This window comes from Bos javanicus, chromosome 20, assembly GCF_032452875.1.
Source record: "Bos javanicus breed banteng chromosome 20, ARS-OSU_banteng_1.0, whole genome shotgun sequence".
Lineage (NCBI taxonomy): Eukaryota > Metazoa > Chordata > Mammalia > Artiodactyla > Bovidae > Bos > Bos javanicus.
The window spans coordinates 28,162,509-28,179,303 of NC_083887.1; the positions used below are offsets into that span (position 1 = coordinate 28,162,509).

Sequence of the window (16,795 nt, forward strand, 5' to 3'; positions counted from 1 at the left end):
GATTGATATGAGTCCTTTAGCTAGAGGGCTGAGAAACAATTTTCTCTTCTTCTTCTTCTTGGTCCATGGGGTCTATGGGGTTGCAAAGAGTCAGACAAGACTACGCGACTGAACTGAACTGATTCTTCTTGGTTTCAGAACCAAGATTATGCCCAAGACCTCCTAGCTTTCTTACTTTCCCTGTCATTTTGACCTGGGCTCCTTTCCCCTGTTGGCTGTGCAATGAATGCAAGGTGTTATGCTCACCTCCGCACCACATGTCAATTGAAAACAAAACAAAACACAACACAAGGCTAATCTTCCCAGGCTTTCTGAGGGTTTTCCCAATTGTGTAAAAGGACTTTAGCTTATTAAGAACCCCTTCTCAGCAACCACCCCCTTTTTTTCCCCTACAGAAAAAAAAGTAGTTCCATGAATAGAGTGAAGTAACTTCATCTAATGTGTCAAAGGAGACATCTTGTGTGCTCAGGAATATCCTGGGAATTTCATCCCGAGGTTAAAACAGGAAGTTTATGGCTAAGGAGGAGGGGCGCCAACATGGAAACTGGAGTCTACACAGCTCTAAGGGAAAGAGTCTTCATGGTTTACTCTGCTTTTCATTTTCATACTCTGCATTTCTGTAGCCAGCAGCCACACTCATCCTGCCAAGCCTGGCCAGGCTGTGATGTGAGCCCAGGAAATGCCTGTGGTGCTTTTGGGACCTCCCCTGCTGGTGCCTTCTCCCACCCTCACTCTTTCCCTGGCCACCCCACTGGCTGCCAGTCCCTCAAGTCCCCTCCTATCCTCTGGATGGTGCTGCTGAAATTCTCACTCTACTATTGTGTGTGTGCTTAGTCGCTCAGTCGTGTCCGACTCTTTGTGACCCCAAGGACTGTAGCCCTCCAGGCGCCTCTGTCCATGGGGATTCTCCAGGCAAGAATACTGGAGTGGGTTGCCATGCCCTCCTCCAAGGGATCTTCCCAACTCCGGAATTGAAACCAGGTCTCCTGCATTGTAGGCAGATTCTTTACCATCTGAGCCACCAGGGAAGCCCCTCTATTAGATGTGAGAACCAGATTTTAATAAAAACATATCATGGCAACTGCATTTTCAAAACAAATTAGGAAACAGCAAATAATTAGGATCCCAAGATGAGGTTCAATTATTTTCCTTTTTCCCAGAAGGAATTTCCAGTTTCTATTTGACAACCGTCACCATCTTCTTATAGTGAATTTGCAAAACGAGGTTTAGATATATTATTTTCCCTTAGTTTATAGTTTGGTACCCATGGAGTGGGTTCTGAGTTGCTCAGTTGTGTTCAACTCTTTGTGACTCTGTGGGCTGCAGCCCACCAGGCTCCTCTCTGCCCATGGGATTTTCCAATCAGGAGTACTGTAGTGGGTTGTCATTTCCTCCTGCAGGGGATCTTCCTGACCCAGGGATCAAACCTGTGTCTCAGTGTCCTGTGTTGGCAGGTAGATTCTTTACCACTGAGCTACCTGGGAAGCCCCATGAGTAGAATGGCAGAAATCATTGAAGGAAGTGTCTGCTTTGCCTGCAATATCTGTGCATTATATTTCTTGTTTATTCAAAAATATTTGCTGCTCACTTGCTCAGGGTGGTGGAGGATACCAAAAATAAATATAAACATTTTTTTATTTGGAGGTGGTTCCATTCTAGTGGAAGAAATGAGGTAAGTTTGGTGCTGTTACTTGGAGCAGGATGTGATGGAAACCACAAGAAATGTTCAAGTTAGTGGCTATGAAATTGTACACAAGAAAGAGACTGTATCTGAAGAGAGAGGATTTCCTCTGAGAATTTTAAGAAAGGAGAATTAAGGCCAATTGATCTGACAGTAGGGAAGGGTAGAGTGATTTGGATCAAAGAGAAACAGTGTAATCAAAGATGTAAATTTTGTGATATATAAATAAAGATGGGAACTGTTTGGTTTCTTCATGGAGGGCTGATGCTGTGTGAGGATGTGTGACCTGCAAAGTATTGAGAAACCACAGGATCTCTGAGCAGGGGAGTACCCTGACAAAGATGTTTTCAAGGCCCAGTGAGAGGTTTCTTTCCACGTCACTACATCATGCAACATCCCGGGTTGTAACTCCTTCTATATGCACTCTCTTAAAGACTGTAGATTGTAGACAGCAACCACTTCTTGAAGATGAAAGATGAGCGTCTAGAGACCTGTCACAGAGTCTGATACATACCATGGACTTAAAAAAAAAGTGTTTTGAAGAGATAAATGAAGGTAATAGGGTTGACAAGTACTGTAACAGTGCTGCTGCTGCTGCTAAGTCACTTCAGTCGTGTCCGACTCTGCACGACCCCATAGACGGCAGCCCACCAGGCTCCCCCGTCCCTGGGATTCTCCAGGCAAGAACACTGGAGTGGGTTGCCATTTCCTTCTCCAATGCATGAGAGTGAAAAGTGAAAGTGAAGTCACTCAGTCGTGTCTGACCCTCAGCGACCCTGTGGACTGCAGCCCTCCAGGCTCCTCCGTCCATGGGATTTTCCAGGCAAGAGTACTGGAGTGGGGTGCCATTGCCTTCTCTGACTGTAGCAGTACAGAGGAGTATTTTGGAAGGAAATTTGACAGTTTTTGGAGACTGATTTAATGTAATGGAGAAGAAAGATGGTTTTCAACTGAGTGAGTGAGACTGAAGGTAGTCTTGAACAGAAACAAGGTGGTCAGTGAGCCCTCAGCACTGCTATTCTGATGGGAAATATGAGGGTGCACGCTTCCAAACCCTCATCGGTAGAATTATCCAAGCTGAAATAGCATTCCCAATCCCTGTAAACAGATGTCAATCAGACAACATTATGAAACAAATCAGTATGTTTAAGAAAATTCATGTTGGATTACACATACTTTTTAGAACTTTTGTATACTAAAAAGTGAATCACGCACTTGTGTGATGCTTTTCGAATGTCTCTATGCAGCTTAATATTTTGCCTTATGTTTAATGCATGAACAATCCTTTTCACTTTCAATAAATTAAGGAAACTCCCATAAAAAGGATGGAAAGAAAGTTGTGGATCTCTTATTCATTAAATTATTATACTACATATAACAATAATTATTACACTATCTATGGTAATAAATGATGAGTCTGCCCTGTTACTTCCCTCCAAACAGCCTGTTGGGTAGCAGAAGTGGATAAGGTATGAAAGAAATGGACTGTGATCACCTTCAGTCCAAACTGGTTGAATTCACTCTTTTTCAATAATATTAATTAAAATGTAAATAGTATTTAATTACAAGGTTTTAAAAAAATTAAACACTGAAAGTTTAATAGGTAAAGTTTACGAAATTAAGCACATTAGCAAAGAAAGATTATTGATGATAGTAGGTAGAGTATCATGTTTAGGAATGCAATTTTTATACAAAAAGACCCAGAAGCAGTGGTCACTATGTCAGTTCTCCAAAACTATAAAGTACTGCAGGTCTTTGGAGCAGGGAGACATGGTTTATGGCTGGATGATCCAGAAAGTATTCATGTATTTCAAGGTATATGAGCTTAGCCTTGAATTATGGGTAGATTTGCAATAGGCAGAAATGCAAGAAAAAAGATTCCAAATAATAAATAGCAGAAAGCTATACTAATATGGCTGCTGCATATTAGAACTAGAATATTGACTAGGCTGTAAGCCTACAACTATTAAGAATATGTATCCCAGAAGTTAACCAGGAAACACATAAAGAATAGAAATGTTCCCAATTACACAGCTGCAAAAATTAAGTTAGATGTCACAGGGTATTAAGAATGTGTAATAAAATTCAAGTTTGTTGCAATTTATACCATGTAGGAAAAATGCAATTCCTCTGGAAAGAACTTTACTTCCTCATTGACTTATAATTATAGATATACTTAATTCTATCAATAATTTATTTTTATTGGTAATGAATATTAGTACTTTAGCCTAAAGCATTTCTATTCCTTGTATGCCAAGTAGTTAATGACCTGTAAATGAACTCTTAAATATGCTAAGGAAGCTCATTATTTAAGGTAATTATTTAGCAAAGCAATGATCCTTTGGTTATGCAAATTACTGACATTAAAATTATAACTTTGTAGGTATCCAGTTATATGTTTCATTCTGGCCCACAAAATGACCTTTCAATCCAAGTATTGCTTGCTCCAAAGTTAAGATGAATAATGGGAAGATGAAAATTCATAACTCAAGAGTGACAGAGAATATGTTACCCACATCTCAAATGTGTTAATCGTTCAGTTGTGTCCAACTCTTTGTGACCCCATGGACTGTAGCTCACTAGGCTCCTCTGTGCATGGAATTCTCCAGGCAGGGATGCTAGAGTGGGTAGCCATTTCCTTCTCCAGTGGATCTTCCCAACCCAGGAATCAAACTTGGGTCTTCTGCATTGCAGGCAGATTCTTAACCATCTGAGCCAGCAGGGAAGCCCACATCTAGGGATTTCTCCATTTTCTGCAGGTGATGGAGCTGGAGCCCAGGGTGATGACGATGCTAGCTTTGGTTTGTTATAGTCCCTCTGTTGGGTAGTTGTATACATTTATGAATATCATGTGCCAATTATAAGACATTTTTGGTTTTAGTGTCACTTTATTGGAAGACCACCCTCATCAGACGTGTGTGTGTGTGTGTGCGCCAAGTTGCTTCAGTTGTGTCTGACTCTGTGCAACTCTGTGGACTGTAGCCCGGCAGGCTCCTCTGTCCATGGAATTCTCCAGGCAAGAATACTGGAGTGGGTTGCCATGCCCTTCTCCAGGGCATCTTCCTGACCTAGGGATTGAAGCCGCATCTCATGTCTCCTGCATTGGCAGGCAGGCTCTTTACTGCTAGCACCACCTGGGAAGCCCCGCCTTCATCAGATAGACATTTATAATTTACTTTTTTTGTGTGCCTATTAAGTGACACTTAACCCAGTACTGGAAACAGTTTGTGTACCTATTTTTTTTGACTTTAACATCATGTTGTTTGAAGGCCATTTTCATCAGATAGACATTTATGATTTACTTTTTTGTGTGCCTACTAAGTGCCAAACACTTACTAGGTAGTGGAAATAATCTGTGCCTGGTAGCATAGAGGAAGGGTGACCAGGAGAAAGAAGCAAACAAATCAATATACCTTTTCACTGTATGTTGAGTGAGACAACTGAGTGATGGTCAGACACTCTGGGGATATTTAGAAGAAACATCTGGTCCAGACTGGGAGTACAAGAGGAGGTTTTGAAAGAAGTGAAAACAGATTGAGGGCCAAGGAGTAAGAATTGGAGACAGGGAGTCAGGCTGTCTTAGGCAGAGAGAAAAAGCCTGTAACAGGAGATGAGTAGCTTTGGGCTATCCTCTGGACTGCAAATCACTCAGGGTGGCCGAGTGTAAGTATCCCAGGGATGGTGGTGAACAATGAGGCTGGAGAAGGAAGAGGGAAACAGGGAGCCAGAAGTTTTTATTTCTTTAAATGATAAGGGTTTTTAAATTCAGATTTGCATTTTAGGAAGATCACATTCACTTTAGCATTATGTAAGGGTGTCAAGACAGTTGTGATATTAATATATAAGGTTCTACTGCATAGCACAGAGAACTATATCAATGGTGTGGTATGTGGGAAGACACAAGTGTGTCTGTGTGCTCAGTCGTGTCTGATTCTTTGCAGCCTCATGGACTGTAACCCGCCAGGCTCCTCTGTCCATAGAATTCTCCAGGCAAGAAAACTGGCGTGGTAGCCATTCCCTTCTCCAGAGGATCTTCTCTACCCGAAGATCAAACCCACATATCCTGTGTCTCCTGCACTGGCAGGTGGGTTCTTTACCACTGTGCCACCTGGGAAGCCTACTATACTCAATATCCTGTAATAAACTGTAATGGAAAAAATATGAAAAAGAGTATATATATGTGTAATTGGATGACTTTGATGTATAGCAGAAATTAACACATTATAAGTCAACTATACTTCAATAAATTTAAACATATGTATCTAGTAGCCTATTTAGTAGGGACCAAATGTAGGAGAGTCTGTTGTGCACTGAGTTAACCCTTAGTTAATTCCTGCATCTGGGCACGTGAGATTTGAGGCAGTGTCTCTTTACTAACATACATGTCTAACATTCAGAATATTAACAGTCATAGGCTGTGCTCATATTTGCAAGTTCAATGTCTGTTCCAGGGAGAGGGTCTCAGATTCAGTCAAGGAGAATCACAGGAAGATATTGACATAACTCACATAAAAGTTAACAAAAGAAGCCACAGAAGAGACCAAGAAAATTGAATGCACTCAAGACAATCATAAAGGGGAATTAAAATGATCTGGATATTGATTGGTGGGGACTGAGTGACAGGAGGGAATAGTGGACACCCTGCCTCCTGGTTTGAGTCAACAGGTGGATGGTGTTGATTGATTTTTGGAGAGGAGTACAAGAGGAGAGAATGGTGGGGGTGCGGGGTGGGGATACTGGTGAGAGTTTATCTGAGGTATCCTAGGAGCACCGAGGAAGAAGTGTTTGTCTGGCAGTATTTGATTATATGAATTTGAATTCAGGGGAGAGGCAGGAACAAGAGCTGTTTAGAAGTCATCAGACAACAAGTGGGAGCTGAGTCATTCATGGCGGACAGCGTCCCCCAAGCAGAGTGTGAAGAGTAAGAGGCCACCATCCTGAGTGACGAGTCTTCAGTGTTGCCTATGTTACAATGCATTGAACACACACACACACACACACACACACACACACAACTTAACAATTTGATGGACTTGAGCTCAGTCACTCAGTCTTTGCGACCCCGTGAACTGTAGCCTGCCAGGCTCCTCCGTCCATGAGGCAAGAATACTGAGTGAGTTGCCATTTCCTGGGAAATGATAAGTCACATCATAACAGACAAAACTTAACCAAACTCCTGCCACCAGTCTCTTACAGATCTTAGTGTTTAGCAAGCCTGCTTTGACAGGAGGAGGTGAAGTGTATTTGCAAACATGTCCCTTTATGGTCCCTCCCCTACAGTTCCCCTTCACTTGGCTAAATGTGTGTTTTTAGGCTTTGTGTAGAGCACATTGAGAGGCCATTGTCTTCAGGTAGTCCTCTCTTTCCTGAATACTAAAAAGACTTGGAGAATTTTAAATGATCTCCAATACAAAGTTGAGGGGAAAATTGTCCTCAGTTTATATCAAGTTATCTCTAACATACACATTTAGTTGCTTATTTCCTAATTTATTGCTTTTCCCTAAATCCTCTCCATTTCTTCTACCCATTCTTTTTCTCCGTTCCTTATCTACAAGCTTTTGTACCTGTCAGTATTACTAAAACCGACATTCAATGTTTCTTGCTTTCTGCCTTCTCTGAAATCCTTCTGAATACAGCTGCCAGCATGCTTCCAAATCTCCACTTTCATGAGGTCACAAGGGTTGACAATGATTTTTCCATGGCAGTCAAGTGCAGGTTTCTTTCCTTCCAGATTCTCCAGAATAAAACCACACCACCCAGCCTGTGTTATTGTACTGAACAATTCCTTGACAGAACTCTTCAAAGCAACCAGACTTAACTCTTTACTAACTCTTCCTGGGAATCTGCTATGATTCTTACATTTGCTATCCATTTTGCCAAGTGAGGACCTCAACCGTAATAAACATGATTTATTAGAAAGAGCACAAAGATGAAATTAAGAAACGCTTATCCTAGGTTTGGAGCCTAGGGATCCCTTTGGCAAGGTGTTTAAGTTCTCATCTACACAAGATAAACATATCTGCTAACACATTTTACAGTTATGTTGATGAAAAAATGAGATAAGTGCTTTCTAAACTATCAACAGCTACATAAAGCAAAACTTATCTAACTAAAAATTACTCTTATCTGAAACTCCAGAATACATGATTTTAAAACTATGTATACATATTTGGTATCTTTGAAATTTTCAGCCTTTTTAGATACAAGTTACAAATGACTACTATTTGAAATATTTTTAAAAAGGGACCTGGAAGTTGGGAACGGAGATAGAGGCCAACTATTCAGCGAATTCTCAACACTGGCTTTCAAAAAAAGTGGCCTGTATAACTTTTACTTAGTTAACCCGGAATGCAGAACAACACTCTTGCCAGCAACATTCCTATGAGGAGAAATGTCATTCCCTGTCAGAGAGAATGACAGCTTCAGCAGTCAGTAAGACTGAGCCATGAAGTCAAAAAGATAATCATTAAAAATTTGGTTGAGCAATCCGAAACTAAACACTCAAAAGCAGTTAAGTGCTTTTTGATATACATATTATCTACAACAAAGCAAAAGCAGATATAAAAGCAAATCATTGTAACTTTGTTACAGAAAGATTATGAAAAAGTGGTGAATAAGTAAATGGAAATTAGTAGTACACTACTCATCAACACTAATTTAAGGATTAAGTGTCCTATTAACAAAGGATTAAAGGATCAAAATGCCATTTGGATTGCAGTTTTTATTTCAACAAACCAAAGTATTTAGGAGCTTGTGTAGCTTCACTCAAGTCTTTCATCTGTAAGCCTACTTTATGTCTTATACCCGCTTTCCTTCTATCTTTGTTTTAAAGATTTTGTCCTCAGATAGGAGACAGACTATTAATTGTCCTCATGCCCACAGATCTCCCAAGCCATCTCCTCCATTGTTGCCTGTATTGTTGGTGGTTCCCATTCAGCATCACTGACTTTGGGCTATAAATGAATTATTTCCAAAAGTGTGTTTTCATTTTCCAAATAGATTGAAAGCTCCATGAGGTCAACACAAAATCTAATCCTCTCTGTTCCTTATACTGACCATCAAGGTACAAACTCTTAACAAATATTTCTAGAGTGACTGAAATCAAACCTAAAAAACAGAAATCTGTTATCTATGGTTTCACAGCTATAAAGGTAACATAAGTAAAATATTTATTATGAAAATATAAACTTAGCTCTTCACAAATATTTACTACTAAAGTGTTTAGAGAACAGTATTTATTTATGGACTAATATCTTATTCAGTTAATGAAGTGCATTTTATAAAAAGTGGTGCTTTAACAATCAATTTCCAATTACTAATCAAGTCAGAATGCTTAGAGAAGTTGGGACAGTTCATTTGAGATGCTCCAGTTGATACCATGCCAGTGGGTTTATAAATAGAGCATATATATATATACATATATAATGTACAAAAATGTTTTGTTTGAATTCTGTATTTCTTGATGGAACTTGAAATTAAAATGGTATTCACATGACCAAATTAAATCTACCGCAACTATTAATAGTTGGGGGAATATTGGCAAGAAGAGTGTTTTTTTAATTCGCTCTTATTTTAAAAGTATTTTTAAGTAAAAAGGGCAACATCATTTTTAGAGTTTGTTGAAAACTTCAAATATCTAGTCCCCAGAAGCAAGATTCATCATGAGGAATATCTATGGCCTAACCGAGTTTTCAAAATAGTGCCCACATATACCATACTTGTTGAACAAATTCAGATTTATTGAAAGTAAACATTTACATTGGCTACAATGTTAGAACTATTACAAAGCTGAATAAAAGAGGCTTAAGTAGCAATAGAAAGCAAGTGCAGTAAAAAGTGAATAGAGAAAATATTTGGCCTTAGTGATCTTTTGGCAGTATTTACATTATGTACATATTGTTAAATATTTATAGTAACTCTAAGGCACCAAAGGCTAAATAGCAGGTTGCAATACTATTTTGTGCACAAAAGTCAATAAATTTATTGTAAAGAAGGCTGTAGAGTTAAAGAAACATAGGCATGTCTTAATGTTTACATAAAGGAGTGGCTGTATTTTTTAAAATCTCAAATGATACATTAAATATTGGGCAATTGAAGAAATTATTTTCAGGACATTAAATTATGTTGACTATGTAAATAAGCACTATTTTTTACTGACTTGCTGGTAAATGTATAATGTAATCTATTCTTCAACACAGCTTTTTCACACTCATGGATATGTTTTGTCTAAAAACTATTTGAAATTCCTTTGAACTACAAAAACTTATCCTAATACATCAGAGTGTATACAAAATTCCCAAGAAAAATTTACTGGGTAATAATATACATCAAATTTATAATCTGACAAAAATTTAGCAGGCATTCAATGCTAGAATACTTGAATATTCAGTCTGCCATTCTGGTATAGCAGTTGGGTATTTTAATTCTTTAATTGTTAAGAGTGGGCAATTTTTTGCAGCTTCAGGTAAATGGACATAAAATTGACCCATGTAGAAAACCAGTATTAAAGGGAACTAATTATCTTTAAATTTTGCAGATTGAAACCCCTTCACATAACTCACTGGGTGATAACTATGTTATTCATCATTGGTGACTGAAATATCCATATTACCGTACTGTCAAGAGGTACTTGATAACAAAGATCCAGCATGGTCTTGACTGTTTAATTATTTGATCACTTCTGTTTGTAAAATTTTATTTGATCCTTATACTGGAAACCCAATTGATCTTAACAGACATTCTATCATTCGTCCTGAGGTAGTATTATAATGAAGAATTCAGCAGGACAATAGAATAACATATTTTTAAAATGTGCTTCAAGTGCCACCATGAAATCCATATATTTAGATGGCAGACAGTCTAAAGTTGAATGTCCCCTCATGACATACTAAATCGCTATCTGATGAAGTCATTCAAACTTTAACAAGGATGATGAAGTCTTCCTTAGAATTTTCTAAAACACCATGCCCTAAGGCAAATTATGGTATTACAGTATAAAGTACTGTTAAAATTCTTTCAGTGATAATAAAGACTCATAGACTTACATATTAAAAGTTTCCTTTCTTTTAGCTGAGGGGAGAATAATTGAGAGATTTCTTTTCTAAACTCTTAAATTTTTCAATGAGAAATATCACAGCATTAAAATAGCTTGCCTAAGTTTCTTGTATCACATAGTATTTGAGAATGAATTTAAGGAGGTGATACTCTTACCACCTTCAAATCCAATATTTGACTGAGATTTGTTGAGCAACAAAATAAAAATAATTGTAACAGAATACAATTTAAGGCATCAAAGACCTCACCATAATGTATTTTATAGCACTCGGCTATAAGTATATTATTACTGTTTTTCTCTTCTTGAATGTTTGATCATTTTCTTCTCTTCTTAAATACACTGGACAATGACAGAGGATGAATTATTCATAGTGAAATGTTTACAAAATCAGTAACGCAGGAAAAAAAGTAGAACTAATAAATTAAGGCTCTTCTTCCCCTACTTTAAGAATGAAAATAAATGATTGCTTTTGCTCAGTGAGTTAATATTAAGCAGTAATGGCTACATCAATAATGTAACTATTACAAAGCATCAGTGAACAGACTTCAAGTGATTATAGAAGAACAACACAATATCACATATTTGGAATCATCAAATAAGTCAAAAGATAATTTCTTAAAAGAAGTGACTGAATCAAGGCGTGATAATAATGTTTAAACTTCTAAATTTAAAGGACCTGTTTGGATTTTGAAAGCACGATATTCATCTACTAACAGGTATTGAAATTAGATTCTGTAGAAATAAAGATAAGCATCAGTATACTATAGTATTCCCAACATCAAAAGTCCAATTAAAAGACTGGATTTTAGAATACTGATTTAAATATTTACTTTTAGAATATTGGCTTAAAAAGGCTCTGACAGTTTTTCAAAAAAAATTAAAATCTGTCAGTCTGCCTTGCAAAATCATTCAATTGATTATCATTAGAAGACATTATCATTATCTGTAATAATTTAGTAGGCATTAAAGCTATCAATTACTTCCCTTGCTCTGTTAGCTGAATCTACTTTCATGCTTAAGTTGATAGTAGAAGTTTGTATTATGAAGTTTTATCTCCTCTAAATAGTCTCCCTTGAGTCCTCCAAGCTCCCTTTCCAGTTCAACTTCTAACACTACACTCCTTACTGATCACTCAACTGTTAAATAAACCCTTACTGGATTGGTGGTTTTTAAATTATGCTTGGAGGTACTACAGAGAGTTTTTGGAGGTGCCTCAGTGGTCCTAGTGGCCAAACATATGCGGTTTCAGGATTTCAATTTCCAAATCCTGCTATTACAGCTTTATATTTATGTCATATATATGAATGTTCCACAAAATTATTTTGAAAAAGTAATTTTTTTACTTTTGTTACTTTTTAAAACACAGTAAAGGGACTTGGGAGACTATGGGAGTCATGGCAGAAAGCAGCAAGCAGTCCTCTTGTCCCACGTAAAGTCTTCAAATATCTGGTCACAGAAGACTGAATAAGATACTGTACCTTGGCCCTGCCATACCAATATTATCCTTCAGTCTGGCCTTGAGTTCAGAGGCACAAGTCAAAACAGATCAATATTTTAAGTGGATCCTATCACAATGATGAATATCCCAACCACTTCAAGTCTATTTTTGCAGAAATAAGTGGCATATCAATTATTTACAATATAAGAAAACAAATGATTAAGAAATGCTTCCTAGATGGCAACCTTTAACAATGCGGATGACCTTTGTTCTCACCTTTTATACCAAAGGAAAATAAGCACAGAATTTATAATATTACACTTGCAAATGAGTGTACATTTAAAATTTTTTCTTTTTAAATAGAGTCAGATATGAGCCTTGATTCAGGGTTTGAATGGAGTGGCAGACTTGCTAATTAAACTGCTCTCATGAATGGCCTTATTCCAAAAACATCATGCAGGAAAATAAACACTGTCAATTAAAACTTGTAATGAATAAGAACTCAGGATCCAAAGAAACAGAAACAATTTTGATGAGCACATGACTCGAAAAGAGAATGCTGAGAGCTGGTGTTACTGTTCTCTGTAAACGTATTCATATTCTTTTAATATAAAAGAAATTTCAAAGTTTGTCTTCTTTCTCAACATGAAAAACAAACTAAGCACAGATCTTAAATGAAAAAATATAAAAAGGCTGGTGTGGTATAAATAAATGTAAAAAACATTCCATTGTAGGAAATAAAAATATATATACTGTTTGGTTAAATTCAAGGTCTTTCTTTTAAACATATGATCATTCAAATACAGATTTAGTCCACCAGGGGTGTCTACATACCCCAGATTACAACATTATAACATTATAAAGAGTTTAACTGAAGGGAAAATTCTTTAAACAAATAGAAAATTTGTTTGCAAATATTTTCAGTGAATGAATGGTGATGAATTTGGCTCATATCTTGCTTTATGTCCAGAGAGAATATCATTTTCTTACTGAATATTATTTTCTTTCCATTGAATGAGAACAGAACTGTGGAGCTATGCCATCTTTGTTGTTAAAATACATATATGTGTAGATGCACACATATATGCACAATCAGACATTTGATGCATGAATCTATAGATACGTATATTACATACTTTTAGGCAAAGCACTGCATCTAAAGACCTAATTGTTTTCATATAAGGAAAAATAACAGATTAGGAAACATCCTTCCCCAAAACATTCGAACTTTCATACTGCTAATTATATAGCACATCAGAATGGGCAAACATTATACTTTTTGCAAAGTCTCTTATAGATTTAGACGCCATTATAAAATGCTTTCAATTCTCTTTTGGTACCCTAAGATGTCGGTATATAATATTAAATTTCCAATTAGAGAGTTTAATATAAAAATATCAGCACAAAACTGTTTTTTCAATCTGTTTATTGTGTGAGGAACCCAAACTTCAGTTTAAGTGCTGTGTAATTTTATTACTAGATTCCATAACCCTACAATTGATAAATTATATACCATTTTAGGTATTTAATGATATACTTAGAAATACTAAGAAAAAAATCAGTATTCAAAGGATTAATTTTGTTTATAATAACAATAAATTATTTTATCATCTTCTTCAGTTCAAAATCCAGCTTTGAACCCGAGGAAGGCTTTCAAATCATGTGAATTAAATGGTGGTCCTCTAACCAGTAGCAGTTTGATTACCAATTACTCGAAGGATCTCTTTGTGAATGCCTCCTTCTTGCGTGTTAATATTTGCGTCTCCCACTTGGCCATCTTCATAGCTAAAACACAAAAACATCAAACATTCAAAAAGATGAAACATTCAAGAACATTTTGAGAGCACTTAAGACAGCTTAGAAATGATCTCTGATACCTAAAGTACTGTCCAAAGGAATCAACAGAAGGACAATTCTCAGTTATATTTAATAACATGATCACATTACTAAATGCAGAAAAGGTCACATCACTAAACACATGATTATTCCACATCATGCCCTGATTTGCCCCTTCATTTTAAATTTTAACCCCCCATAAAGCATTGCTTGAATGCAGGAAGCATGCCAGTGTCTTTGGCCCTGTGAACACTTCCCTCAGCAGTTGTTATTTGAAGCCTGCTGAGAAAGAACATACTGACTTCAGTTTTATGTTCCTTGGTTTCTTGACTTCTTTGCTCCATTACTACTTCAATTATTTCTTTATTTTCTGATCAGTAACACTCTCAGAAAAATCACCTTACCTTCCACCATTGCTCCTGCAGGATTCTTGCCTTTTAATTACTATTCGGTTGTAATCAGTGCTGTTTTTTTTTTTTTTTTCCCTTATCACTGGTTGCTGTATTTAGTCCAACTAAATTAAAACCCTATTCTTATTTATGCTGGTACTACACATAAGAAAGCAAGTCTGCCAAGTTTAGCTAAGTAATAGAAGTGAAAATACATTAAAAGACTGCGATTACTAAGTCCTTTAGAAAGAAATAATTACATTTTAGATGATAATTCATTTCCTCAAATAAACTTACTTGGGCAATAAGAATTTCCCAGGAATGAATTTTTAAACTTCCATGATAATATTCAGAGTAGAATAAGTAATGAATTAATTTTACTTCATAAAAACGACTTCAAGACAGAAGCTTTAGAGAGGTGGTAATTACTTCAAAATAGATAACCAGGGGTGTAAGCACAGAGTCTCAGAGATTAATGTGTGCCACTGTCTTTTTCCCACCAAACCTAAAATTCTCCTGAAATGGTACAATACAGAAAAACAAAATAAATGACATATAACAATGAGAAGTTAGGTCTTTATATAATCAACTGCTTAAAAACCCAGTGATAACTGCATTTGTATCAAGTTTAAACTCCTAAGGGGGCTTCCTTGGTAGCTTAGATGGTAAAGAATCTGCCTTTAAAGCAGGAGACCCAGGTTTGAGCCCTGGGTTGGGAAGATCCCCTGAAGGAAATGGCTACTCACTCCAGTATTCTTGCCTGGAGAACCCCGTGGACAGAGGAGCCTGGCAGGCTACAGTCCATGGGGTTGCAAAGAGTCAGACACAACTGAGAGATTAGCACTTTTTTAAAAAAACTCCTAAGAAATGGCCCAAGGTTGCCTACTTGGTTAATTCTTACTGTGCAAATACACACATACACATATGTATACATAAGGCATTCAGTGGTGAAACATTATTGTGAAAAAAGAATAGGATATATGGTACAAAGCCCAGTTGTAAATATTTTCTCAGGAGATCAAACAATATTCTATCATGTCCGACTTTTTACGACCCTATGGACCATAGCCCACTAGGTTCCTCTGTCCATGGGATTCTCCAGGCAAGAATACCGGAGTGGGTTGCCATGCCCTCCCCCAGGGGATCTTCCTGACCCAGTGGTTGAACCTGCAACTCTTTATGTCTCCTGCATTGGTAGGTGGGTTCTTTACCAGTAGTGCCACCTGAGAAGCCTCTGTTACAAACTAGAGAATGTGTAAAGCAAAACACTTTAGAATTATCCAGATCTAATCAGGTGTTTTGAAGCAAACTGTATAGAAATATATCTTATTGGACAAGTAAAATATGTTAGCCTTGTTTTTATATAAATTCTGGCTACTCACTGGATCAAGAGTAGGTTGAGCCATCCATAATTCTGAGCAAGGCTGGGGAAGCAACCTGGCTTGCAGGCTCAGCCCAAAGAAGATAATGGTGCTTTACCAAACCAACTGAGCTAGCTCCTCTAGGATACAGATTATGGAAAACTTTTTAAAGAGATTGACAAAAAGAGTATAAAGCAGACACAAAGAAAACCATATTGCTTTGAGAGAAGTGGGAAGAATGGCAGGTCCTAGAATTGTTTTGTTCTTGATGACTTTCCAATTTCAGGTCCCAGTCCACCGTGTAACTCCAGCCTAAATTTCCTCATAGGAGATTATGTCTATGATACTTTGGGTATAGTCAACACACCTACTGTGTCCCCTGTGCTTTGGACACAATGTTGAGTAAAATATTCTCATCTTTATAGATATCCCAGCAGCAGCCTACATCTCTCTTCTTTTTAATTTAAAGTGGATGTTGATTAAAATTTGTCTGTAATACGTCATAATTTCCATTTTCTCCTTAACCCACTGCAATTATTCTTCAGGTCCTACTGCTAAGTTGCTTCAGTCGTGTCCGACTCTATGCGACCCCATAGACGGCAGCCCACCAGGCTCCCCCGTCCCTGGGATTCTCCAGGCAAGAACACTGGAGTGGGTTGCCATTTCCTTCTCCAATGCATGAAAGTGAAAAGTGAAAGGGAAGTCGCTCAGTCCTGTCCGACTCTTCGCGACCCCATGGACTGCAGCCTACCAGGCTCCTCCGTCCATGGGATTTTCCAGGCAAAAGTACTGGAGTGGGGTGCCATTGCCTTCTCCCTCAGGTCCTACTACTATCCCGAAAAATACTGACAACGGTTGCGCATGGCAACCAGAAGACTATATCCACTATGTCCGCAGCATGGGATACAGTTGATGGCTCTTTTTCGTGAAGCTGTATCATCTCTTCCCTCCTTAGTTGGCCCTTTGATAATTAATTCTCAGTCTCCTTCATTGCATTTTCTTCCCTAACCTCCCATTTCAATGCTGGTTTTATTC

At 37.5% G+C, this 16,795-nt stretch overlaps 1 protein-coding gene across 3 annotated transcripts in view; it reads right to left on the reverse strand.

Annotated features, from left to right (window-relative positions):
* Positions 1–9,398: 9,398 nt before the first annotated feature.
* The window catches only part of PARP8 (poly(ADP-ribose) polymerase family member 8), a 196,041-nt gene continuing 188,644 nt past the window's right edge, over positions 9,399–16,795 (reverse strand). For all 3 annotated transcript variants that reach the window (XM_061393566.1, XM_061393565.1, XM_061393567.1), the window contains one exon: positions 9,399–13,959. In XM_061393566.1, coding sequence (XP_061249550.1) covers positions 13,857–13,959 — 103 coding nt within the window. In that variant the 3' untranslated portion in view covers positions 9,399–13,856. The remainder of the gene's footprint in view (positions 13,960–16,795) is intronic.